Source organism: Schistocerca cancellata, chromosome 4, assembly GCF_023864275.1.
Source record: "Schistocerca cancellata isolate TAMUIC-IGC-003103 chromosome 4, iqSchCanc2.1, whole genome shotgun sequence".
Taxonomy (NCBI): domain Eukaryota; kingdom Metazoa; phylum Arthropoda; class Insecta; order Orthoptera; family Acrididae; genus Schistocerca; species Schistocerca cancellata.
In genome coordinates this window covers 44,718,483-44,744,235 of record NC_064629.1, presented here as the reverse complement: position 1 = coordinate 44,744,235, position 25,753 = coordinate 44,718,483, and the positions used below count along the sequence as shown (strand labels likewise).

At 38.7% G+C, this 25,753-nt stretch overlaps 1 protein-coding gene across 5 annotated transcripts in view; it reads right to left on the bottom strand.

The window, feature by feature from the left end:
- Positions 1–25,753, bottom strand: part of LOC126183319 (sarcolemmal membrane-associated protein-like) — a 285,047-nt gene that overhangs the window by 84,852 nt on the left and 174,442 nt on the right. For all 5 annotated transcript variants that reach the window (XR_007536720.1, XM_049925175.1, XM_049925177.1 and 2 more), the window contains exons 11-13: positions 24,914–25,063; positions 12,383–12,501; positions 7,459–7,522 (exon numbers count right to left, since the gene is read on the bottom strand). Coding sequence is in view for 4 of the 5 variants with exons in the window: in XM_049925175.1 (XP_049781132.1) it covers positions 7,459–7,522; positions 12,383–12,501; positions 24,914–25,063 (333 nt within the window). In the remaining variant the exon portion in view is untranslated. The remainder of the gene's footprint in view (positions 1–7,458; positions 7,523–12,382; positions 12,502–24,913; positions 25,064–25,753) is intronic.

Below are 25,753 nucleotides of genomic sequence, written 5' to 3'. Positions count from 1 at the left end.
CCCATTGATAGATGAGTTTCCAATCCTAGGTCCTCCATGAGGAGTGCTACTGTGTGTTGAAGAAATGATGCATTTCGCTGTCCATTCAATGTTCCACAGTAAAAATAGGAACCTACAATACAGTTAGCAATGATACCGCACCAAACATTGACACTCCACTGTCGTTGATGAGCAAATTTGGTGAATCCAGTGGGGATTTTGCACAGACTAGTAGTGCATGTTTTGCAGATTCACATTACCATGAATTGTAAATGAAGCTTAGGAACACTGGATTACCTTGCAACTGCTGAAGTGCAAAACAACAGAATGCAATGCAGGATTCAAAGTCATTCCCATACAGTTCTTGGTGCAGGGAGATATGGAATGGATGAAACCGACGCTGATGCAAGATTCTGCACACACTACAGTGGCTTATTCCTACACCTCATTGAATTTTTTGTACACCCACCTGAGGACTGTGCACTACAGCAGCCAGAACAGCAATTTCATTTCCATTGCCAGTCACTGGCATTGTACATCGACGTTTTGTGAGAGCACAGCTTCCTGTTTCCGTGAGTGTCTTGCAGATGTTACCAATGGTTCGATGTTATGGACGCCATGATCTGGGTAGTGTTCAGCATACAGTGTTACAGCTGCAGTTGCATTTCTGTGACATTCACCATAAATTAAAATAATATCTAGTTTTTCTTCATTACTGAAGGCCGGCATATCGACTAGGTGACAGAAAATGTAACAAGCCACAAGAAAACATGTTTTAATGTGGCAACATAAGTGAATCACGTTATAGTGTGAGTGCAGCTCAGCAGATCAGATTAGGAGACACTTGTACACTGAAAGTAGAAGGTGCTGTGGTGATATTGGTATGTTTATGGCAGAGTAGAGGTGCCAGTGCAGGGAACCCCTGCTTTGAGCACACTACTGCACATGATACATTACATCAGAAACTGTGATGCCATTGCTATCCTTTACAAACCACATATTTCAGAACTTATGAGGTTTAGAAACATGAAACCAAGTGTGTTACCACTAATTGTACTTCTAGTTGTCATTTCGCAACAAACATTCTGCGCAGGACATCCATCATTCTGATATTGCATTATTTGACACATTATAAGAGGTGGACTGGTTCACGTAAGGTACAGATCAGGAAGGGGCTAAACTACTCCCTTTAGGAGTGCCACAGTGAAATATGGGTGAATGATGTGTTGTCATACAATACCACACCATACATTAACATTCCACTGACGTAATACGTCAATCACATCATGATTACCGGCAGCGTGAGGTGCACACTTGAGTCTCAGGATGTGTGCTAGCTGTGCGCATCTTTTGTTTTGAGCATCAACTTTGCTTCGCAATTTCTTGGGATGTAATTGACGTATTGCACTGCAACCAATGCCATTATTTTTGCTATTTTTCATACTATTGATTGCATACGAAATAATAGAGGGTGTCCATTTAAAAATACACAAGTTTGTGTTGAAAACAGAATTTGTTTACATTTTAAAATTTCGTGCAGTATTTGGTTTCCTAAGCCCCTGCCATACGTTTATGCTGGTGAAACCCATTTTTGAATATCTATCGTTCTTCCAGAGATATTTGAGGTGACAGAGTTAGGTGAGACACCCTGTAAACTTCACAAAATTAGTCATGTTGGCAGCAGTTCTTGAATCAAATTTGTCTTCTTTTGTGAAGAAATTCTGAAAAAAACTGTATTAATAGCTTTGCCTGAGTGCTGCCATCTCTGGTAACATTACCATTGCTATTGCACAGTGAAGGTACTGATTGCGTTTTGGTATGCTACATAAACAGTATATACATCTAAGTTATTCATGTTGGTAGTGGTTCTTGATTTGAATTCTGAAGTATCTGCTTTGCCTTCTTTGATGAAGGAATTTTTGAAAATCTTGTTTAGTAAAGTAACTCTGTTTTAGTGATGTTGTCATTGGTAAGATTACCATTGCTATCGTGCAGTGGAGGCATTGAGTGTGTGTTGCCGCTAGTGTACTTTATATATGACCATTATCTATCTGCCTTTTTATCTGCCATCAATACTATTTCTTTGAATTTGAACCACTTCTGGTCTATGGTTAGATAGACTGGAAGGAGTGGAGACTTTCTTAGGAACGCATCGACCAAATTTTTATTTGTTTTTTGAAATATATATAATTTGCATTTATTTTTGGTGTATTTGTGTGTTAAGGTATTCATTCTTGTTACAATAATCTTGTGGTCATTAATCCCTGTATCCGTGATGATGCTCCCTATCTGCTCAGGATTATTTGTTGCTAATATGTCTAGTATATTTTTGGAAGCATTTACACTTTAAGTGGGCTTCTGAACTCACTATTCAAATTAGTTTTCTGAGAAAGTATTCAGTATGATTTCAAGTGACGTTTAATGCCTACCACCAACTTTGACATGTATTTTTGGCATCATATCCAGGATAGATTCAAGCCAACACCAACTGTAATTGTTTGAGTGTGGTATCTATTTGAAATGAGACTAGTGTTCAGCAGATGTATCGTCTGAGCCAAGGGGGTTGGGTTGTGGGTCAGTAAAAGAAACAATTATTAATTTAGTCCAGTTGTCAAGTGTAACCTCTCACTCACAGGAAATATCTACTTCAATTTTACTACAAGGTGGACTACTTTCCACAGTAATAAATACTCTACCACAAACTGTACTTAATCTGTCCTTTTTGAACATTGGAATGTGCATCATATTGGACCTATACTATGGCAAGTTATTGTCTAAGCAGGACACTAACACTTGCTTATCTGTTCCTTCCAGCATAAAAAATTCTCCTAGCCTTCTTAATACATTCACACAGAAGGATCATATAGACAAACTGTTGTCTGAGCATCGTGCAGACTCCCATAGGTGGACAAACATCCCTAGTGCTGACAAGCAACTGAAAGGGTTGAAACAAGCAAGCCACCAAATCCCGACCCGATGGAATCCCAATTCGGTTCTACAGAGTGTACTCTTCAGCATTGGTCCCATACCTGCATTTCTCACAAATCCCTTGCTCACTGCAATGTCCCAAATGGCTGGGGGAAAAGTGCAAATAACTCCTGTACTTAAGAATGGTAAAAGAACAAACCCACAAAGCTACAGACTAATATCATTAATGTTGGTTTACCTCATAGTTCTTGAGCATATTCTCAGTTTCAATATAACAAATTTCCTCAACACAGAAAGCTTCTGTACACAAATTAGCACAGATAAGCATCGCTCAAGCGAGGTTCAGATTGCTCTTTCCTCACATGATATCTCGCAAACCATAGATGAAGGGCAACAAGCAGATTCCATGTCCCTAGATATCCAGAAAGTGTTTGACACAGTGCCCGATTGCAGACTGCTCCAAGCTTACAGAAACAGGTTCACTTGTATGTGCTTGCAGACTTCTTAAGTAATAGAACCCAGTATTTTTTCCTTGGTGGCCAGTGTTCACCTTAGTCAACAGTATCAGAAATATCCCAGGGAAGTGTGGTAGGACCATTCTTGTACTTGTAATGCATAAATGATCTGACAGATAGTGAGAGGATACAAGATGACTTAGACAAAATTTGTATTAGGTGTGATGAATGGCAGCTTGCTGTAAATGTAGAAAAATCTAAGTTAATTCAGATGAATAGTGGAAACAATCCTGTAATATGTAAATGTAAGTTAGCTGGTGTGCTGCTTAAAACAGTAGTGGCAAACATTTAGGCATAAAGTTGCAAAGCAGTGTGAAATGGAATTAACATGGTAAGTTGGTACTAGGAAATGTGAATAGTTTATTTGGGGTAATTTTAAGAAAGTGTAGCTCGCCTATAAAAGAGATCACGTATAGAACACTAAAGGGAACCAGTAATGAGTACTACTTGAGTGCCTTGGAACCACATCTGGTTAGATTAAAAGAAGACATTGAAGCAATTCAGAGGTATGCCACTGAACTTGTTGCCTTCAGGTTCGATCAGCATAGAAATACTAAGGAGACACTTTATGAACTCAAATGGGAATTGCTCTAACGATTCTAGCACTGCAAAAGTACATTTCTAATAACGACCTCTTGCACCATATGGTGGCTTGCAGAGTGTGTATGCAGATGTAAATTTAGCGAGCATGTGCAGCAGAAAGTGGGTTAATTAAACATTGTAAAGATGAAAGTACTTACACATCATCTTCAATGATTTCAGCCGTATTTAATTTGCACTGAAAATGCAGACACTACTTCCATCAGCAGCAAATACACAGTTTCAACAGTTTGACAGTTACACTCTGAACGACAGTGCACTGAAGGCATACACAATAATTTGATATTTGAAGTGGCTTCAGCATATCTGTGATTTGGTTTTGTATGCATTCCAGATGATGCTATATACGTTGGCGAGCAATGAATGTACCCCTATCGTCCTTCCATTTCACTGTGAACATATCACCTTTATACCTATATAGCATATTGTCCCACCATTCCACAATTCTGTAGCAACTAAATCTTTAAGTGGTGTTTTTCTTTGTTTGTATACAATCCCCACAATATTAGCTCCATGTTGAGACAACAGCTTTAAGAATGAAAGATAGATTAAGGTTTAACGTCGATGTCGAGGTCATTAGAAGTGGAGCACAAGCTGTGATTGGGCAAGGAAATTGACTGAGATCTTTGAAGGAAATCATCCTGGGATTCACCTTAATAAATTTAGGGAAATCACAGACAACATAAATTTGAATAAGAATTGACAGTAATTTGAAATGTCGCCCTTTCAAATACGAGTTCAGTGTCTTACAACTTCACTACATCACTTGACAACTGCTTGCAGGCATCAAGACCAGAATAATGACATGTTGTTGAGGGGCTACTTTCCAATATCTTTATCAAAATTCATTACATAACCATTGCATCCTTATGTGCTTAGTTATGCACATACAGCTGAAAACTTATGCAACAGTAATATGGACACATTACTTAACCTACTGTAAAGTTTTTCTTATGAGTGATATATTTCTGAATACGTGCCTGCCTGAGACTGCTGGAATAAGGACGCACTTTGAAGATTCGGCAAAATCCCCAAACACCACCTCACAGTACCTGCTTTTCTTTATCAACAAGAAGTAATATGAGGATATGTGTGTCGACAGCTTTTGAGAACTTAGGCCTGATTGTTACTTTTAACAACTGCTTGTTGGTATCACTTGTGATGCATATAGATCTGTCTCAGCTTTCAATTTTTGAAAGTCTATCAGTTTTTTTATATTTATAGTCTTAGCACAATCCAAGACTGACGATGTGGAATCAATTTTCACATGAATTGTTCTTGAGATTGTCTTGATGGGTACAGATGTATGCTGCTCTCTAAATGGCATTCTGCAACTGAAGAAACGAATTGTACATACTGACATTCACCATTGTTTCTAGCCTTTCCCGACAAACAGCTTTCATTCACTTTGTCTGTCAGACAGAGTCGTGCAGTTTTTGATACAATAGCGCTAACAAAGTCTAACAAAACTAATCAATTAAAAAATATACTTTTTTTTAGAAGCAGAACACTGTCCATATCACCCAAAACCTGTTCCACATTAACAAATTTAGTTATTTTCAGATTGAATAAAATCATCATACATTTAAAACAAGCCACAGCTCATAGTGTGTGCCACATCAAAGTTAAGAATGGAGATATGTTACTTCTCAAACCAACAGGGTAAGATGTCTGCTTTTACCATCCGTGAACACAAAATGTAACTAAGACTCTTGTTAGTGTCCAAGGCCATAAATCAAATATTAGTAGAAGCCAACTACAGCAGCACCTAGTGTTTACTGGCTTGGCTATTTTCAAATGACCATAAGAGATTCAGATTCTTGTTTGAGAATTTTAAAGCTGATATCCATTCATTCATTCATTCATTCATTCATTCATGTCACCATGTTACCACCAAACCATTATAGCAGCAACCTAACAAAAAGTTACCACTACTTTGTCAACTTACTGCAAAACCATGGACAAGTTCTATCAATGACTTAAAACTGTGTCATCAGTAACAGCTGCTACTTCAATGATGATGTCTTTAATACTTCTTGATAAAGAATGCACCATATCTGCTTGTTATGGTTTCATTTAATTTTTGTTGCCTTCTGAAATGTGGAAGCCATTTCTGCTGCAGCCTGCAGATTTTGAATCTCCATTCCTCAACAGTGTCTCTCGGCAATTTATGCACTCTTATCTCTGGCATTATAAACATTGTACCTCAGCCTACCAGGGTCACTGTAATTTTCATACAGAAGTTGCACAATGATTTACTTCTTCCTTCTCATTTTATTGAAATTACATTCACAGATACTTCATCCATTTAATTTTCCAACCTCCTTCATCTATATTACTAGAGTCTATATTTTTGTTTTTATTTTATTTTGCCAACATTCTTTTTTGCTTTTGTTCTCTCTCTTTTCTTTATTTTCCTTTAGCATCTATTTACTCTTTGCCATATGTAATTCTGTACTATACTATATCTAAGTTACCAACCTAGAGAGAAGGTTCTATGCATTAATCAGATTTGTTACAATTTTGTTCTTATGTTTGCAAATTTTTATTACCTAATAATCAATTTTTTGTAGCTTACCACTTTTTTTAAATCTCTCAATATATTAAAAACTAACTTACAAAACATCACCAACATTTCAATGTTTACGTTCAACTTGCTTTGGCAAACATTAATTTCTTTAATAAGAATCTTATTACACCAGTAAATCAAATAACTTTTTTGTTCTATGAAGTATAGTACATTTATTTGACTACAAACCAATTTTGTCATTCAAAAGTTCTAATTTTAACTGTGTTCCTAACTGTATGCAATCTATAATAAAGGAAATTCTCAAATAGAAATAACTATGACTTGTAGAGACATATAGAACCTAATTACGTACTGATAAATTCCATGTGTAACTACAGACCTAATAGGCCATAATATTTGTGTCTATAATGAATTATACCTTTACTGCTTCATTTACGTCAACCCACTGTAGTGGTGGGACTTTGCGTTATAGGATTTAAATACTTCTAAGCCACAATCTGTAAACCTGTTATTCTGAATTAGTTATAATCAAATTACCTTCCATCTGAAACAACAGCTTCTGCACAACTAGCCTTTTTTTACTTGCACCATTTCTACTTTACCATTAGTCATTCTTCCACATTTCCATAGCAAAGACTAATAGGCACTCTAAGTAAAGGATGCAGAAAAGTCTACTAGAAACTGCATACCACATTTATGCTACTGTAGAGCAATTAAGATTTTCTTCCACGCATTTTGCAGTGTAGAAAACTGTTGTAACAAAAACTGGGCAACACAAAACTAACACCACCACATATTGTATGTAACATATTGGCTACCTAGAAAGCACTCAGAACAATTTCATAAGTCTAATACTTCATGCTATTGCCTAATTAGGAACACTTAAACAAGCTATTGTCAACTTACCTTCAAGTTTAATTACTTCAGCTTTTAATTTGTTGTTCTGATTAGCATTCACCTGGGCAATTGTCTGGAGACACAAATAATTATTGTAGTACAGTAACTAATATAATTATGCTCATAAGTGGTAATGAATGGTCACAACAACAAGCACTGCTAAACAATGGACCATCTATTAATTTTTATTATAATTGAAAATGTTGAGAAAGTTGAAATCAAACAATTATACAGGAATAGTTTTTCAGAGTCGATGCATGAATCCTGAAGCTGAGGTAAGACTTGCTTTTCTAGTAGTAATCACAATAAAGGCTTGGTATTATTTCCAGTAAAATTTGCCACTAAAACTAAATTTTGCATATTTCATAAAGATTGTTTAAAAACAAAAGGCACATTAAACTGGAAACACTGTATCAAACTTTACACAATTTTTTATCATTTGTGACATTTCCTGAACACCATATCTGTGAGATTAAATAATCAGTGGGGGGTTGCAAAAAATACCCAGAATATTAAAAAGCAAGTCTTCCATATTCTTACAGGCAACGATACAGGTCAAAACTAGAAAAGTCTTCCTACAAACATTTATCTGCAAACAAATACTTGAAGTATGGATCATTTTACTTGTGGTGAGAACAATCAGTATTCAGTGGTGTACCATGCTTTCCTGTTGATATTAATTGCTCATCTGTTATTGGCTGTATATGTCACTGTAGTTTTTCCGAAGACTGTGGCACAACTGTCAGGCATAGCATCAGGTTTACTTCAGTGTCAATGTGCAGGCAGGAATTGTGGGTAACAGATTATTAAGGTCATGCGTTTTACCACACAAGGTAACAGGTGCTGTATATCAGTACACTGTGAATTACACATACTGTTGGAGAAAGTTACCCTTGCATAAACATAACTGATGTAGCTGAAGCACACAGACCTGAAAAATTCACATATGCAATAAATGTGAATATAAATGCAAACTCCGCCTCAAAGTATGAAAATGCAGATTTATCTAATAAATGTTATTTTGTATTGAACTGTACCCACATGAACTATTTTATTAAGGATAGTTTGATGTAGCATATAAATACCAAAAACTAACTAATTTTCAGTTCCTACTATTGCACTATATATGGCCAATTCCAATTTGGAATGAGAATGCACAATCAGAAGATATCTGCAAAATAAAGACTGCATCAGTGCATGAATGAAATAACACATCAGTGGGCTTATAACTTAAAACTCTGGTGCCACGTCAACTATGGGCAGTTGAAAGGTCTCTATAAGGTACTTGTCATGTATGGCAAGGTAATTGTTTATGTTCATGGCCAAGTGCTATGTTGTAGAGTGTCCACAATGGAGCAACCAGAAAACAAAACCGGTCAACTTATTTCAAACACGCTAAGGGTCTTCTTGTAAAGCACAGATAGAGAAGATAATTCTGCTCACCTCCAGTTTCACTTCTATTCAAACAATGCCTACAGCTCTCCAACATGCTAATCAGGATTTACACTGACAGATTCAAAATCAACTGTTCTGTAGATTGTGCAATGATGGAACTTGATGGGAAAAGGAAGATACGTTGAGAAACTCCTCAAACTGGGGAAGTGCTCTATTTACTGGTGAGAAAATTCTTCTGCCTCTCAACAGAAAGAATCATTTATTGAAATTAGAGCCAAAAGATGAGAAGAGCAAAGACTATTTTGGAAAAAAAAATGGAGTTTTGCAAAAGTGAACGTTCCACTCAAAAAGTTCTTATTATAGATAATAAAAATTATTTCATACCCTTTTTTATTATATTACTTCACCTCCAAGTGAAGCACGATTAATTTTGTCTTTAGTCATGTAGAGCTTTTAAATTTATTTGTCTAATCATCTAAAAAATGAAAGAAATAAAATAAAACTGATTTTGACCAAAATAGATTCCAATTTCATAAAAATGTGTGCTAAATTTCAAGTTCCCGACTTATACACAACTGGACACCACCCCATTTCCTGTGCCTCATATAGCAGTACCCAACACATACGTTTAATGAGCAACGGAGTGTTAGAGATGGCTCATTATCATATTCTCTGCTTACAACTTTCCTTAAAGCCTTACACTTATGGCTGTTGTTGTGGTCTTCAGTCCAGAGACTGGTTTGAGGCAACTCTCCATGCTACTCTATCCTGTGCAAGCCTCCTCATCTCTGAATAATTACTGCAACTTACATCCTTATGAATCTGCATAGCGTATTCATCTCTTGGTCTCCCTCTACAATTTTTACCCTCCATGCTTCCCTCCAGTACTAAATTGGTGATCCCTTGGTGCATCAGAACCTTGGTGCATCAGAACATGTCCTACCAACCAATCCCTTCTTGTCAATTTGTGCCACAAGTTCCTCTTCTCTCCATTTCTATTCAGTACCACCTCATTCGTTACGTGGTCTACCCATCTAATCTTGCGTATTCTTCTGTAGCACCACATTTCGAAAGCTTCTACTCTCTTCTTGTCTAAACTGTTTATCATCCATGTTTCACTTCCATACATGGCTACACTCCATACAAATACTTTCAGAAAAGATTTCCTGACACTTAACTCTATACTCGATGTTAACAAATTTCTCTTCATCAGAAATACTTTCCTTGCCATAGCCACTCAACATTTTATATCCCCTCTACTCTGAACATCATCATTTTGCTCCCCAAAGAACAAAACTCATTTACTACTTTAAGTCTCTCGTTTCCTAATCTAATACCCTCAGCATCACCTGATTTAATTCAACTACAGTCTATTATCCTCATTTCACTTTTGTTGATGTTCATCTTATATCCTCCTTTCAAGACACTGTCTATTCCACTCAGTTGCTCTTCCAGGCCCTTTGCTGTCTCTGACAGAATTACAATGTCATCGGCAAACCTCAAGTTTTTATTTCTTCCAACTCCAAATTTTTCTTTTGTTTCCTTTACTGCTTGCTCAGTATACAGACTGAATAACATCGGGGATAGGCTACAACTCTGTATCACTCCCTTCTCAACCACTGCTTCCCTTCCAAGCCCCTTGACTCTCATAACTGCCATCCGGTTTCTGTACAAATTGTAAATAGCCTCTCCCTCTCTGTATTTTATCCCTGCCACCTTCAGAAGCTGAAAGAGAGTATTCCAGTAAACCCTGTCAAAGGCTTTCTCTAAGTCTACAAATGCTAGAAACGTAGGTTAGCCTTTCCTTAACCTATTGTCTGAGAAGTTGTAGGATCAGTACTGCCTCGCATGTTCCAACATTTCTACAGAATCCAAACTGATCTTCCCTGAGGTTGGCATCGATTTCTACTAGCCCTCTTCTTTTTACCTACTTGATCCTCTGCTACCTACACTATTCCATCTCTCAAAGCTACCCATTCTTCTAGAATGAAATTTTCACTCTACAGCAGAGAGAAACTGTGTGCCGGACCGAGACTCGAACTTGGGACCTTTACCTTTCGCGAGCAAGTGCTCTACCGACTGAGCTACCCAAGCACGACTCACGCCCCGTCCTCACAGCTTTAATTCCGCCAGTACCTCGTCTCCTACCTTCCAAACTTTACAGAAGCTCTCCTGCGAACCTTGCAGAACTAGCACTCCTGAAAGAAAGGATATTGCGGAGACATGGCTTAGCCACAGCCTAGGGGTTGTTTCTAGAATGAAATTGGTAGAGCACTTGCCCGCGAAAGGCAAAGGTCCCGAGTTTGAGTCTCGGTCCGGCACACACTTTTAATGTGCCAGGAAGTTTCTAACCATTCTTGTTCTACTGTATTTCTTTGCCCTGTTCTTGTCAATCGTTCCCTAATATTTTCTCTGAAACTGTCTATAACCTCTGGGTCTTTCAGTTTATCCAGGCCCCATCTCCTTCAATTCCCACCTTTTTGCAGTTTCAATCTACAGTTCATAACCAATGAACTGTGGTCAGAATCCACATCAGCCCATGGAAATGTCTTACAATTTAAAATCTGGTTCCTAAATCTCTGTCCTACCCTTATATAATCTACCTGAAAGTTTCCAGTGTTTCCAGGCCTCTTCCATGTAAACAACATTCTTTCATGATTCTTAAACCAAATGTTAGCTATGATTAAGTTATGCTTTGTGCAAAATTTGAACAGCTGGCTTCCCCTTTCATTCCTTATTCCCAGTCCATATTCACCTACTACTTCTCCTTCCCTTCCTTGTCCTGCAATCGCATTCAGGCCCCCATGACTACTAAATTTTCGTCTCCCTCAATTATTTGAATAATTTCTTTTATTGCATCATACATTTCTTCAATCTCTTCATCATCTGCAGAGCTAGTTGGCACATTAACTTTTACTACTGTGGTAGGTGTTTGCTTCGTGTCTATTTTGGCCATGGGGATATATAAAGGCATTAGGGTTTTCCACTCCCACTGACAATATTCACACTTTCACACTGTGCAGGAACACGTGGCTCACGCATGTGATGCAATCATAGAAGCCAAGTGTTTTTGCATGAGATCGTGATTCTTTGATGAGGGAGGAGGAGGACAGAGGAATGTGTAAGACTGAGTGGTAACCATATTGCAATGTCAACAGACAGATGTCTATCGTAGACCAGAATGGCCCATATCTCAACAATTATTTGTTTCCAGACAAATGTTTAAGGAACTTTTTTCTAGTTTTGAGCAGTACCATCTCCTATAAGAATACGACAACACATTTAAAAAAAAAAAAAAAATTGTATGTTAATGTATTTCTACTGCGAAATATATCTGATTTTTTCTTTACAATTCATTGCCAGCATCTCACTTATTTTATATTTTAACACTTTCCAGTACTCTTCTCTAAGGATTTGGGGAGGGAGGGGGGGGGGGGGGAGAGAATGTCTAGTATAGTAACAGAAGTAACAGATAAACAAAATAAAAACCACATAAAAACTAAAGACAATTTCAAACAGTAGCACCGAAAGAGCATACCTGAGAGTTATCATGAGGAGTTTTGTCAACTTGTTTCCTTAGAGCTGCTAAATTTTCTTCAAGTTGGTGAACGTTATCTAACAGTGAGTCTTCTTGAGAACGTGCATCTTCCAGTTTAACTAATGAAGAAAAAACAATTGATGTAAATGCAACCACAGGAGTTCAGTAAAACTGTTATAAATATTGTGTGTTATTTTAACTTAGATAACTTTATGCACACAGTAAATTATTCCATGTCACTGTTAAGGTTAAGTCTTTTCTCCTCTTCCTCCCATGTTTTCTTCAAGGTTTAGGCCCATGGGCCTATTCCTTCTACCGACAGGTATCTCTATTGGCTTATCCTCCAACAAAATCTTTGGGGGTTCTGTACCTATCAATTTGTTACATATATTTCTCTGTTTTAGTTTGCTGTCTTGTATTCATCTACTAGTGACTTGCTCTGGATTCACACTGGTAGCATTAAGTATCTATGGCCAGATGACTAGTCTGGTGATCTGGTAATAAATTATATGCACAAACCTTCCGCATTAATCAGTATATCTATTAATAAAAACATATCAAAATCACTACAGTACTTTCTGTGAGTAGCCGTCACATACCAGTAGGAAAAAATGTAGAAGGGGACTTAATTTATAATATGTATAGATATTGAAAATTTTGGATTCCTTCCATATAATTCTGTTTTTCATTCAGGAGGGTACAATATGTCACGGATTTAAAAATCTCATTTCAGAAGCTTCTGATTTTCTGTCATCTGTTCTGTTAACAATCCTGTTCTTGCTACCATGTATTAACATGGGGACAGTCATCACCTTATACACTTTTATTTTTGACGATTTGTGGATACCCCCACCCCCTCTCCCTTTAATGTCTTAACTGTACCTCACATTCTCTGAAATTTTGATTATTTTCTCAATAATCTCCAGCCTCTCACAGTAAGATACATTATACTGTATGTAATTGGAATGGCATACTTGTTCTATAAATTATTACTTTACACGTATTTTAGATCTGTAATTATGTTTCCACAGGAAACTTATCACACTGGTTGACTTGTATTAGTGAAGAAATCATTAATGGAGATGGTCAGAGAAAAATTAGAAGTAAAACGTAAGATGAAATAGATTTTACTGACAGTTTGATGTTGTTTGGTTTGTGGGGCGCTTAACTGCGCGGTCATCAGCACCTGTATTAAGTCCCAATTTTTACACAGTCCATTTTCTTTTCATAATCCAATCTAGTCACTCTCACAAATGATGATGATGATGATGATGATGATGATGATGAAGACAACACAAGCACCCAGTCCTAGGGCAGAGAAAATCCCCAATCTGGCCAGGAACCGAACCTGGTTTACTGACAGTATTTCATGTAATGGAAAGTAAGAAATTTGTGGAAATTGATGAAAACTAGACAAGGTGTTGGCTCAATTTATAAGATATAATGCTACAAGATAGTCATTAGAGGTGCATTTGGTTTTGTAGACTACCAATACCATTAATCAAACATCTGTTGACACAAGAATACTAACTGGAGATTAACAAAAATAAGTCAACTATGTAGACTTCTCCATGAGAAATGGTCTCAAAAATTATTAAATGCAATTGTTTAGTTAAAGTAGAGTAAATCTTTACCAACTTTAAAAATGAGTGGGACATACACTAAATACCCTGAAAGCAACGACAGGGTGTATTTTCAATAAGGAACTCCAAAACTATCTCAGTGTTAGCAACAAAATCAACAGGATGTGACATTTGCACACCAATTTTAAGCAATAATTGCAAAAAGACACATTAATATTTAGTTACCATTCTGACTACTACTACTGTATAATTTGTAGTTACCGTACTGAAGGAGGCTACTGACTGATCAAAGACTGTCCAAGTAAAAGACACTAAATGTTATGGTTGCAATTCAAAAAGGTCCTATACATTACATCAAGAATTCTGCTAAATACTTGTGAATCTAAAACTGTGAAAAAATCCAACTGTGAAACTTCAGTCCACCAGTTATTGTGCACACCATGTGCACGAGTATCATCTGGAGTGACACAGGAAGTGTGACAGGACCATTGGTATTTTCTATATTCATAAATGATCCGGCGGACAGGATAGGCAGTAATCTGTGATCGTTTGCTGATGATGCTGTGATGTATGGGAGTATATCATAGATGAATGTAGGATGATACAAGACGACTCGGATAAAATTTATAGTTTGTGTGATGAACGGCAGCTGGCTCTAAATGTAGAAAAATATATGTTAATGTGGACGAGTAGGAAAAACAAACCTGTAATGTTCAGATACAGCATTAGTTGTGTACTGCTTCAGGGCAGTAACATTGTTTAAATATCTGGGCATAATTCTCCAAAGTGATATTAAATGGAACGAGCATGTGAGGGTTGTGGTAGGAAAGGTGAATGGTCAATGTCGGTTTATAGGAAGAATTTTAGGAAAGTATGGTTCATCTGTAAAGGAGACAGTTGGACAATTGGAAGAGGGGGGTTGTTAGGGGGAGGAGACCAGACAGCGAGGTCATCGGTCTCATCGGATTAGGGAAGGATGTCGGCCGTGCCCTTTCAAAGGAACCATCCCAGCAGACAGTTGTAAGACATTAAAACAATTCAGAGATGGGCTGCTAGATTTGTCACAGGTTGATTCAAACAACACAAAAGTGTTACGGTCATGCTTTGGAAAGCAAATGGGAATCCCTGGAGGGAAGGCGATGTTCTTTTTGAGGAACAGCACTAGTAGGCGGAGGCATATAGTCAGGTCAGTTTTCTGTTGCCCTATCTGCAAGTGGAAGAGGAAAGAAAACTACTAAAGTGCGCGTCATTTATGTTGGCGGCCGAGTTTAGGTTCGTTCTGCGCATCTGACGTCACAAAACACAGTCAGCCAATGAACAGAGAACGACGTTGCCACATCTCTACTACAGTGCAGAGCATTGACGAGTGTCTTCAATTTTCGAAACGTTCAGTCATAAATAAAGTAATAGAACAAAAGCAATGTCTTGATAGCAGACATTCTTTTATAGAAAGTTCGGAAAAAGCATTCTTTATACCAATTGCTTCATATTCTATTAATTAATTAAACCAAACAAGCAATAAGACTCCTCATTCAGGCGATAGCAAGGAAAGGTGTATGTATCACTCTCACGAACCGCTTTTTCGCAATAAAGAACAGCGGTAATTGTTTATTTTCTACTGTACTTCGACGAAGCGTGAGTAATTCATAGTCATACCAACAGTGTTTGTCAGTATTTTGCGTGACGTGTTATAGTCCTCATGAGGATATGTACTCACGCGAGGTGCGTTAGCGTAGCGGCTAGGGTGTTGGGCTGCTACGCGAAAGGTTACGAGTTCAAACCTTGTGTGGTACTTAATATTTTCATTATTTAAAAACAATATCTAAGTGCCTTACTTCGCGAATTTTTTGAAATTTCTAGTGATTTGTCTCTTCATTAACCCTTTCGCTGCTGCAGACACGTGCTCCCCGCATTCTGCGCTGTGCGCGATTTTGTCATCACTGCACTGCTCGCCTGTGCAGACACATGGTGTTCCCACTGCTTTGACACGCTTATCATTCGATTTCACAAAAACTGTTTGGCCCAAAAATTTGATTTTTACACGTCTTCTTGACTGATACCTTCCCCCCCATAAACGACTTAATTTTGTTTCGATGTTCAACGCAGTTATTGTGCAGCATTAAATGTAGTCAACCATTGCACGAAATTTTGAAGAGTTTGCAGAGGTAGAAGTCCATAGCGTATACTTTCCATATGGTCGATTTTAGTTGCCACAATGTTGAGAATGAAATGTGGACAAGATACCTAAATATCATATAAAATTTACTGTATGACAATATCTCACTTAATTTAAGTACGACATAGGTGTCGTACGTAATATTGAGAAAGATTCCGTCTTTCGCGACTGTAATAAAAGTTTTATTTACACCGGATGCGTTTGGCTTTATTTTAAAGCACTTCAATCAATGAAAGGTATGGCACATACACAATGGTACTCATGTTCTCTTTCTTGTTTTTGTTCCACAGTCACAGTTTTACCAATGGTACTGAAATATATTCCTCTTCTGCAACTGTAATAAGGGACTTATTTAGACCAGACGCGTTTCTCTTTTGAAGCATCTTCAGTGGACAGTATTTTGTCTCCTCCATTGCCAAGTCACCTTTCGTAGTTTTGTGCTGCGGTAACACAATATTCAACGTTTATGTTGGCAGATCAGTGTCTTAGCAAATAAATGATGTTTGTGTGTGCCACACACAAAAAATATATTTGACATAGCTCAGAGCACTTCACTGATAGACGGTATATTCAAGTCCTAATGTTTTTGTAAGTCCACAGTTTTGTTTAATGTATTTTGTCTACTTCCTTTTGATTGATTGAAGTGCTTTAAAATAAAGCCAAACGTGCTCAGTGTAAATAAAACTTTTGTTACAGTCGCGAAAAACGGAATATTTCTCAATATTACATACGACACCTATGTGGTAACTAAATGAGCTATCGTTATACAGTAAATTTTATATGAAATTTAGGTATCTTGTCCACATTTCCTTCTCAACACTGTGGCAACTAAAATCGACCATACGGAAAGTATACTCTATGGACTTTTACCTCTGCAAACTCTTCAAAATTTCGTGCAATGGTTTACTATATTTAAAGCTGCATAATAACTGCGTTGAACATCGAAACAAAATTAAGTCATTTATGGGGGGAAGGTATCAGTCAAGAAGATGTGTAAAAATCTAATTTTTGGGCCAAATAGTTTTTGTGGAATCGATTTATAAGGGTGTCAAAGCAGTCGGAACACGATCTGTCTGCACAGGCGAGCAGAGCAGTGACAAAATCGCACACAGCGCAGAATGCAGGGAGCACGTCTTTGTAGCAGCAAAAGGGTTAATGCGGCCGTGGTGGCTTTACTTCATGAACTGCACGCTCCCCTCTAAACGTAAGTCTGCGAACTATGCTATACTATGGCGCTGCTTCTATTGGCGCGTGCGTCGTGTGCAACTATCTCCCGCGTCTGGGCGGGCATGCGCGAGCCGCCAAGATAAAAGAATTGAACTATAGTAGTCTTAGAGAGTACCTTCCGCCACACATCACATCGAAGCTTGCATTGTATGTATGCTGATTTACATAACCCATGAATCCCTTGGAAACTTGCCCTCTGCTTTGCAATAATTTGTAAAATTGGTACAGTTAAGGCGCTTTCAACACCTGTGCGCCTTATGCTTAATCGATGCCTGCTTGTGCTTGCCCCTTACACAAGTAGAGGTACACTTGCATGTGCACGGCTCTTTGTGAACATTTGCACATGAATGATCCCATTTGCTTCTAATGAGAAGTAAATATGCTACTCCACTGAGCAAGATGCAGCTGCCTGTTAAGTGCGCCCACATGGCTGGCCAATGCCTCTTGCTGGCAATGTGCAACTAGCAATGCTGCAGCATAAATGTGCTCACTACAGGCAGGCTGAGGACCCTCTAACACTTTTTACTGCAAGGAACAAAACACTTGCTAGATTCTTAAAATTTCTAATGAAAAGCTCAGGAATATGCAAGTAAGTTGCATTTTATTTATCTCGCAAAATGTGTAATCATAATGAAGAATTGTTAACACAATAATAAAACTTTATATTAAGAAAAAAAGTACTATCACCAGCTCAACATGCTTGTAATTTCCTTCAGTGTATATCATGAATACATATTTTTTCTTCACTTGGGAAGCTTGTAGACTGAAGCATCACAAAGTGCTGAAACATCAGGAAGTTTTGTTGTTGCTTTGTGGTTGGTTGGTTGGGGCGCCTAAGAGAGCAAAGAATGAAGTCATCAGTCCCTCAATCCACGAGTGGTGCATCCGGAAGTAGAGACATCCACTGAGAACATTTTCTGAGCTAGGCAGGAGAATTCATAACAGTAAAAGCAAGATGGCTAAAGAAGGTATTGTACATCTTTGTACTGACAATAATAAAAGCAAGATAACAGAGTGAAAGAGGGATGAAAGAGGTCGCAGAGGTAGGGTCGGAGATCCCACAGAGACTTAGCAAACAGCAGGAGATGCCACTCCCAAAACATTCTGCCCCTGCTCCGGAGGTAGACTGAAACCTTATAACTGAGAATAAAAAACCACTTTCACAGAGGAAATGAAGAAACCATACAACCACCCCTGAAATATTCACTTATTATAGGCAATGAATCTGGAAGCCCCTAGTTAGTATGGAGCACCAAAAGGAGGGTGCATTCCATCAAGTTACGAGCTACTGTCTGTAAGTCTCTGGTTGGGTCTGTCTTCAAGTCTCCACAGCCAAAATGTGGGGGTTGCTCATTAAACAAATGAAAACTATGCATTAAGGTGGTATGAATGATGTGGAGACAATGTAAGACTTGTGTTTTCCTTTCAGTGGTCTCATTGATTGGGCAGAGTTTATTAGATGGGGCAGTAGTCCACCAAATATAGTTCAATTTCCAATTGAGCATAGATCTCATGCACCCGCAAATCCTCACCAGGGATTGGCAAAGCAACTGAGGAACAAGTAAATGCTCCTCTAGCCAAACGGATGGCCAGTTCATTCCCCGGGATACCCGCATGACTTGGCATCCAGAGGAAAACAGCTGAGCAGGCAGCATGAGGAAGGTCAGCGAGATGGACCTGAATAGCGGAGACCAATGGGTGGCAAGAATAGTGTTGGTCAATAGGCTGGAGACTGCTCACTGAGTCAGTATGTATTAAAACACGGCCAAGGAACACGTGTTTAATAAAATGGAGGGATCTGCTAACAATTTTCAGATCCGTAATATATATATTACATGTTCCCTAAAGCGAATGGCAGTCTGTAATGGTAAGAGATGTAAAAGCATATCCCGTTTGATCCACAGTTTTAGAGCCACTGATATAAAAGATGGTAGAATCCAGTAAATCTTGAAGAACTAGACATAACAGATGCCCAAAGATCACTGGGGGGCAGCTGAGACTTTAGGAACCTTGAAGGGAATGGTCCTAATCTGTGGCCTGATGGAGGGAGTGTGAGAAAACATGGGGAGCACAGTAGAGAGATGGGAGATGAACATCTTGGCAGAGGGAAGTGAAGCACATTCCAACTGGTAATCCCACCAAAGGGCAGGAACTGGGGGAACAGCATCCCTTATATGTAAAGAGAATGAGAGACAGGGGATGATAACTGAATTGTCTAATGGTGTTTGCATACGAGACCAATAGCTGGTTCCATCTAAACTGAAGAGGGAATATCCCCCCTTCAGCAAAGAGACTGTCTATGAGACTAGTCCAATAGACATCAGTGGTCGGCCACATCCCACAATAGTGGACTAGGTCTAACAGTTTCAAGGCTGATGGAGCCACAGAGCCATAAACCTGGCACCCATGGTCCAGCTGGGACAAAACCAAGGCCTGGCAAATACAGAAAAGAGTAGCATGATCCACAACCTAAGATGTGTGGGCAATGAGACAGTGTTAAGCTTCCACATGCTGCTACTCTTCAGTTGATGAATATGGGGAAGACATGTTAGCTCTTTACCAAAAAGAAGGCCCAAGAAATGGGACTGTATTACCAAATGCAGAAGTATTGACACGCAATGCAGGGCTGATCAGCCACCTAATAAAGGTCACTAGCCCATTGATGGTGATGAAGAGAGTGACACTCAACACACAGTCCTGTGGGACGCAGTTCTTTTGGAAAAATGGGGAATTGAGTGAAGTGCTGACTATAGCCCAGAAGAACTTGGGGGATAAAAACTGGTGAATAAAAATCGGTAGGGAGCCTCAAATGCCCTAGTCACGGAGGGTAAGTAAAATGTGATGACATCAAGAGGTGACAAGCCAAAAAAGACTGACAAGGTGTTGGCATTTAGAAAAAGTGTGTTGTACTGCCGTTTCCAACCTACGTTTATGTTCGGTTGTGGATCGTCCCTTCCGGAAACCACACTGATCGGTGACAAAAGGACCTGAGATTTATGACCCCAGCATAATCTGCAGCAACCATTCTTTTAAGCAGCCGACAGAGAATGTTGATCAGGCTCATCAGCTGGCAACTGATGAGAGATGTGGGGATCTTGCCTGGCTTAAGGACTGGAATAACTATACCATCTCACCATTACGAGGGGAAGGCACCTTGGAGCCAGAGATGATTGAAGACCCTGAGGAGATGTAGCCTTTGGGGAATATTTAGGTGTTGGCTCATTTGACTGTGAACTGAATTGGAGACTGGGGCTGTGTCTGAGGATGACACAAGAGCCTGAAGTACTTCCCAGTCACTGAATGGTTCATTATAGGTGGGGAGTGACACAGGGGTTGTCTTCAACTTGTCACTTCTGCAGTAGAAAGGCAGCAGCCAGATATGAAATAGCGAGCCTTAGCATGAAGGCACTTAAAAGTGATAAGGTGGGTCTGCGAAGGATGTAATATAAATGGGTCTGTGAAGGATGTAATTTAAATCACTACATGTATCAATGATCCTGAATAGCTACTGCAATGTCTTTGGTCCACTACAGCACTGGCTAATGGAGAGAGAGAGAGAGAGAGAGAGAGAGAGAGAGAGAGAGAGAGAGAGACTACAGCACTGGCTAATAGAGAGAGAGAGAGAGAGAGAGAGAGAGAGAGAGAGAGAGAGAGAGAGAAATATTGTCTAATGTGGTAGTCAGTCAGTTTGGCGGTGGTGGTGGTAGCAAAGCCACAAGATTAGGGAAAGGAATTGTTAGATCAACAGCTGAAAAGGTGTCATGGGTGGCACTGAAGTGGGTGGGAAACCCATTATTGAGGAGGGACAGCATGTAGTATGTGAGAGGCTGGTAAATTACAGGGCCACTACTAGACGAAGTAATACTCCCCCAGAGAGGGTAGTGCATGTTGAAATCCACAAGCAGGAGAAAGGAAAGGGGGGGGGGGGGGGGAGGGTGGAAGTGGAAGTTGTTGAATCAATGTGGACAATTCAACATAAGTAAATGGCCAGCCTGGAGGTAGGCACATGCGCCAAATGGTGAGGTGGTTTGCACCTGCACTGCTATTGCTTCCAATGACTTATGAAGGGGAATCCATTCCCTGACAATATCTGTAGAGAACAAAGTATACTGAGAGAGAACTTTATGTGCGCAGACGAGAGCGGTGAACTAGAGGTCCCTGCAGAGTGTCTCCAGTCGTCCCCTTGGTGGCCTATCTATTTTTGGGCAATTACTAAACAGTCTGAACTGTTTATTGTGAAACAGTTGGGTAACAAAGTATACTGAGGCAGGCATCTGACAGATTGTGACTGCATAGTTTGCTTAGAGTTGCTCAGTGGTGGGATACCAGCTTCCAACAAGACAAATATGTGATTCATATGAAAGACTCCTCTTGGCAACAGCACATCACTGTGGTGGACAGGGTCTAATGAGCTCAGTACTGATGGTGCTGGTGATCTGTAAGTAACATATCCATAGTCCAGGCAGATCACATCAAAGCTTCATAGAGCAGCAGGAGGGTTGTGTGGGGTGATCCACAGGAGGTGTTGCTGAGAAATTTCAAGAGTATTAAGTATCCTCATGCAATCTGCCTTTGGCTGGTGTATGTGTGGTAAGCATTTTAACTTACTGTCAAATAAAAGGCTTAAAAACTGGAAATTTTCAACAACTTCAAAAAACTGGTTACTTAGATACAGTTCTGGGTCTGGTTATGAACTCCTCAGCTGACTAAAGCACAAACGTAACGTTTCCATGGGAGAAAATCGATACGCATGATTCAGGGTCCAGTTTTGTACTTCCTGTGTGGTGCCCTGAAGTTGGCACTCTGTGGTGAACAACGATGTAGAGCTGTAGTACAGTGGAAGGTCATCCACATACAGTGATGGGTGGAGTGCCAGTCCTGTGGCTGTCTCAATACCATTGTCAATATCAGTCCCTGAGGAACTCCATTTTTCCTATACGTATTGGTTGCTGAGGGCTGAACCTACCCAGACTTGGAACAGCGAGAGGGGTATGAAGTTCTGCATAAAAATTGGTAATCTGCGTAAAAATTGGTAAGCGACACTCGAAATCCTAGTCATGCAATTTAGATTAGGATGTGATGGTGTCAGGTGATATATGCCTTCTGTGGATCAAAAAACATGGCTCTCCAAAGTAAGAGGAGGCCTGGGTTTGAATCCTGATCCAGCACAAATTTTCAACATTCATCAATGTTTTAAATCAATGCCAGCTCACAGCCAATGTCTAATTCCTTTGTCTCTCAATCTTCCTTGTTTACATGACTACAAATTTATTAAACTTTAATCCATCAAACATTGTTGAATGCTTCTCCAACATCTACAGAATCCAACAACTGTTCTCCGTTTTCTTAGAGCCACTTTGCAAGTAGGAACTTTTAGGTATGTACGACTTTTCCTGTACCTATCAGCACATCGTATTACAAATAATATTTGGCTTCTCTGCTTTTTCCTGTTCAGTTTCTGTGGCTTTAAGACACCACTACATGTCTGACAATGTCTCCCGGGAAAGGATACACAGGTGTAATGACTGAGTACAAATAGTTCTGTTTTTCTCCTTCAACACTGTTCACCAGTACAATACAGCCACATGACCATATTCTCTTTGGAAGCTTCACGATGATTATTGAATAACAGTCCTGTAATGACTAGTAGGCCACAATCAAAAGTGGATATTTATCAATATACAGTATTACTCCACTTTTACATTCCTGGAATTAACGTTTTCCCGCCGTTTACAACATTTGTTATCGTTCCCACCAAATTTTCCTATGTCCACAAGGTTAATTCACACCTGATTTTGCATCAACATATTTATAATTTTCCTGCGATTTACCCTCTATGAAAAAATGTTCGCAGGAAAAAAACTGATGTAAAATGATGCTGGCATGATGTTGGCCATGAAGTAGTATTTACTAACATTATGTGGTTTAAGTTTCTGGCACCAGGGTGCTCTACTTAGTGGATTTAAAGCAGTAAACGTGTAAAAGTTGGAACAATTCATGCTGTACCTCCTGTCACTGACAAACTCTACTCTGCATGGTCGCTGATATGAGTAACTAAATTCGTAAGAATATTTGTATCATGACCAATCACAACGATTTCCGAACTGTCTCTACAGCGCATGTACAGTTTTGTGATTTTTGTAATCGTTGTCACAACTCCGTGGAACCATATTTACTGTTTTTTGTCTTTTGGCCACTTGTTGCGCTAGTTGACACCGTCATTCAGTTTGTGTTGCTCAAATGGTTTTGGTTTAAACACAGTACAACTTATGTATATTCTCATGCTGAGCAAAACAGGTTTCAAGGATTTATTCTCGTTGGTAAGTGCAATATTTATGCATGTATTTTTTTGTGATGTTACACAAAAAACAATATGAGGTATAGTTCGCATGTGTGTAGTTTTATACATAACTGAGGAAGCACATTACCGAATAACCTCAAAAAGACGACTACAGTTCAAGAGATGCAGAACAACACATGTGCAAACAGCACATAAAATACTTACATAAATATTTGCATTAGATATTGAGAAAATTTTTTTGAAATGCACTGTGCTAAGCATGATAAAATATGTAACTGATGTAGTGTTTCGTTATTTAAATAATGAATGACAGCTGCAGGCATTCCAAAAACATTGATAATGATGTATGAAATTGAGTCAAACAAGTTCTGCTTCTCAATTATCAGTTGCCATTACATCAGCGGTTTTTCTTAGATGATAAACCATTATTAGATAATAAACAAGTCCCTGGCATGAGAATTTTGATGCCTGTTATGTGCACATACATAAAGTGCAAAAATGCAAGGTGGCATCCTATACGTAAATTCTTTTTTTTTCTTTTTCTTTTTGAAATCCCCTGGAAAGGGTAAAAGCGGGGTTTCACTATATGCCTTTGTGATACCTTAAGAAATGCACTGGAATTTAGCCTACCCATTAATCATTCATACAATACAATCATATGGTTTGCAATTATGTCTTTTGGTTTAATTTTATGGATAACTTTATAATTTATCTTATTTGCACATAAATCAGTAACCAGACAGAAAGTAAATGATTGATTTTGGACAGTGTGAATTTCAACTGTCTTACAGTACTATTTTCATTTTTGCAAAATGCGATCTGCCAACTTTGGGATCAACTAAGATTCTGCTTCTATCAGGAGGGTCAATACTGCTTACTGATTAGTTTACAAACTCCAGCCACATCGGCCCACTAACTTTCAAGAAAAACAAATCCCTTGACAATTCAAAGAGGCTTCAGTGAGAGAAAAATTGAAATTTTTCATAATGCAAACATCATAATTATTAAAGACAGACATCAATCCTGAATCTACTTACTATGACATACAACGTGTGGTGACAAAAAAAAATGATGCACTGCTTATAGAAGAAGGAAAAGTTAACTGTCAACCTGATCAGTTTGATTCGTGTGTGCCTCTTATCAAAATACTTCCAAATGAATACAAGGAGCAGTAAAAATATATTTCATAATCATAAATACCATTGGAGACAAACTGAGTAGATATGATAAGAACTGCAACTCACCATACAGCTGGCGCACTTCAGCATGACTTTCTTGTAAAGCATCTTCTGTCTTTTGTAGCTGAAATTTTATATTATCTGCTGCATCTTTCAAATAATCTTGTGTCTGTCGATCAGGAACTATCTTTTCTAAAATCAGGTCTACCTGCGTACCTAAAAAGAGTCATTTCATAAGACAACTGTACCAAATCCTACATTTCCTAGCTATTCTGATAATTAAACAATACAAATACAGCAACCAAATACGAAAAATTGAATAATATACAGTCAATGGTAGTTATACGTATACTATATGGTTTTTACATTAATGGGAAGTATGGGCACATTATCAGCTTCAGCACTTCTGAACTGTGAAACAGTCATCAGAACTATGTACTGACTTCCAAGATCAGAGCCCTACTGGCAATGATGGTCTATGTTACGGATGATAGAAAGGGAAGCAGAGTGATGGAAGAGTGTAGGAAACGAGATGAGCAGTAGGAGAAATTGACAGGAATTCAGTGACGGCTCCAGTAACTAACTGAATGCATAGGTAAATCCACATACATAGGTGAGTGAAGGGATTTAACTGAATGCAGGGGGAAATCCACATACATAGGGGAGTAAAAGGATCTCATATTTGAGTGGTGTTGGGACTGCAGTTCCACCCACAGGTACGGAATGATCTCAATTTTGGAGATAGGATTGAATTATTTTGTACTCATGACAGGATGTTTGACGGCAGCAGGAACAGCCCAAGATCTGTGTATTTACATAGACTGTGCTATGACATCAGTAACAGCAGTTGCAGAACAGGTGTTGTTTTGGATACATTACAGTGCTTTTCATAATTTCCTGATACTG